At 55.0% G+C, this 2873-nt stretch overlaps 1 protein-coding gene across 1 annotated transcript in view; it reads left to right on the forward strand.

The window, feature by feature from the left end:
* DBI (diazepam binding inhibitor (GABA receptor modulator, acyl-CoA binding protein)) overlaps positions 1-1005 on the forward strand; it is a 5218-nt gene extending 4213 nt beyond the window's left edge. Inside the window, exon 4 of the mRNA XM_006769663.2 lies at positions 722-1005. Coding sequence (XP_006769726.1) covers positions 722-795 — 74 coding nt within the window. The 3' untranslated portion in view covers positions 796-1005. The remainder of the gene's footprint in view (positions 1-721) is intronic.
* The last annotated feature ends 1868 nt before the right edge of the window (positions 1006-2873 follow it).

Raw genomic sequence — 2873 nt, forward strand, 5'->3', positions numbered from 1 at the left:
TCCGTGCCATCCTCAGGCCCCTCGCACTCATTGCTTCAGACACGCTCCGATTTCCAGCAGGTCTCTCTCCTTCACGTGGATCCGGGAAAGTAGGTGTTACTGTCTCTGAGGAATATACTAGTGTAGTCGGCGTCTCTCATACAGCAGCAAGAAGGCAAACACTGGCCTCATCCCCCTCCAAGAGCCAGCTGCTTTTGCTCAGAGTTCTCAAAACTTTTCTCGTAGCTTCTCTCTGGGGAGAAAAGGGTGCTTGGCTTTACTGTTTCACCACCAGCTTAACAGCTCTGGGAGTTAGGAGCCCAACAGAGAAATGCTTGATAGGCCAAAGCAAACGGGGAAGTCAGCAGGACCTGTAAGGCCACTGTGGCTCCCCAGGTGCGGCTCTCCTGCCTGGAGGGCCCCGCCTTTCCCCAAGGCTCAGACTAACCCCTCACTCACGACAGTGGGGGACTCACAAGGCCAGCAGGCCATTGGCAGGCCTCAGGACAGCCACACACACATTGGTTCAGTGCTTTATGGCGCATTGCGCGTTCTCTGTGGGCCGGGCTTCTTGAGTTCTTCGTCAGATCCCGGCCAGGTCTCCGAGGTTTGGGGAATAGGGCCCCCCCTTTGCAGGTGAAGAACTGAGCCTCGGAGTGTTAAACCAGAGCTGTCTGGGGCTCTGAGGCTGCTGCTCAACTTCCACTCTGCCTCTGACAGACAATCTGTTGATTCCTTACAGGGACGTCCAAGGAAGATGCCATGAAAGCATACGTCAACAAAGTAGAAGAACTAAAGAAAAAATACGGAATGTAGGGACTGGGTTTGGCTGCCAGCCACGCATGTCATCTAAACTGATAATCATGCCTTGTTTTTCTAATACCATGGATGAAGTGAAATAATGAAGTTAACCTTCTCCTGAACACCATCCAGGATACGGCACTAACGTTAGGAGCGGGAATGGTTACTCACCTTGCGGAGTAGTTTTTATCTATAGACGAATTAAAACTGCATTTGTTACTTTAAGTCTTTGGTAATCTGGTTCCTTAAAATAATTTACACTTCCAATCTCACTTCCTTTTTCTAAAGATTTTGTCTGGAAGTGTTTGAGCTCCGTCCCCTCCCCAGCCCTCTGCCAGGAGTGAGGCAGGCAGTGCCACCTGTTCCAGGCCCGGAGTGTGCTCACCCCGTGCGGGGAGACGGACGGCTGTAGGAGTGGCCTTTCCCACCCCGTATCCCTCCCAGTTCCAGAGCACCCTTCGGGGGCCTGGCAGAGGCTTCAGCCTGCAGGTACTTCAGCCCCTGGCAGGAACATTGCTAGCCTGCTGCTTGGAGAAAGGCAGGGCTGACAAGTGTTCGAGGTCTGTCTCAGGTCCAACCAGTCCTCCGTTCCAGAGCCAGTGAGCAAGGAGTGACATGTGCGCCTCCCACGGGCATTCCCGAAGGCCCAGGGGAAGCTTGGCCACAGCTGGGCAGGGGAAGGGAGATCGAGACCTGGGGACGGGGTAGGCAAGGGGTTAGGCTGCAGAGAAGAAAGACTAGAGCTTGACCCTGGAGGATGTAGGTTGTTGAAAAGTTAAAAAAAAAAAGCGAGAGCTGTCAGCTGTCAGACCCTCCTTGCAGGGTGTTCCCCTTCAGTCGCCGCGGTCCTGCCTGGGAGATGAGAGATTTCCCATTTTGCAGGTGGTGATGTTGGGGCTAACGGGGATTGGGGAGAAGCTCTCTGAGGCCGGGCAGCAGTCAGTGCTCTCCAAAGCCTGTGCCCTGCCTAAGACAGTTCAGCCTCACCCCGGAGAACAGGCCTCGGCCTTAGAGTGACTTGCCCAAGATCACTCTGCTGGTGAATAAACTAAGAACCATCATTCAAGCGCAGATCGTGGTTCAGATGCCAGCACCCCAGGTGGCCTCAGGCACAACCAACGCTGCAGTGGGAGAAGGGGACGGCAAGGAAGGCACCAGTGTGGCTGTGGTGGGCATGCCTGCCATGTAAAATGTAAGCACAATCTGACCGCAGGGGTGTGGCACCATGGGGAGCACATGGTCAACAGCTGTTGAGAACAGTGATTCTTCCAGTCCAGCCCAGCCTGCCCCCGGGAAACCAGGCCCGCAGCCCAGGGGTAGACCAGGGACGGTTGCTCCAACGAAACAACGGGGTCCCGGTCCAAAACCCCAACATGTGGCCCAAGTGAGGTGACATTCTGAGTAGCTGTGTCTATGTAGGAGACAGTCTTCCCTGGTGCTGATGTAACTGAGGGCGAATGAGGCAGGAGCTATAGTCCTCTCCACCCACCTCACAGGCACCAAGGGAGGCGGAAGGAGCCACAGCTACTCACCTGGACCCATACCTGGACCATCTCCATGGCTCAGGTATTGGCTGTTTCAGGAGCGAACCAAAGGATAAACAACCTTAGATGAAGTCCAAGGCTTGGTTCTTGTCCAAACAGATCTGGCTCCAGGAGGCTGGTGCAGCTCCCCAGAGGGTGGAGGTGAGCATTAATGAGATTATGTGAGAAGCTCCTGGCATAGAGTGCATGCCCTGTGTGCCTCTTTATCGGGAATTTTTCCACCAGCTTTCAAATCAACTCTTATCTCTGACACCATCGGAGTCACGGACCGAGTCCAGGAACAAGTGATCTCTCCTTCGGTGACACTGCCCAGCTTTCTGCCCTATTTCCAGCCTGTGAAAGGCAGCCTGGCAGACGTGTGCTCAGGCCCTGTGCCACCGCCTCTGGGACAGAGTGAGAGGGGAATGGGCCTCTGCCTCGGGAAGCCCTGATACAGTCCGTCTGGTGCCCAGAGCCACACTGGGCTAAGGTGGTTGTGACGACTCAGCAGTTCTCTGTGGGTGCGATGGGAGAGAACCACTGTGGGAGGGAAAGGCGTAGACCCAAGGC

The sequence above is a fragment of the Myotis davidii genome, unplaced genomic scaffold (genome assembly GCF_000327345.1).
Source record: "Myotis davidii unplaced genomic scaffold, ASM32734v1 scaffold3, whole genome shotgun sequence".
Taxonomy (NCBI): domain Eukaryota; kingdom Metazoa; phylum Chordata; class Mammalia; order Chiroptera; family Vespertilionidae; genus Myotis; species Myotis davidii.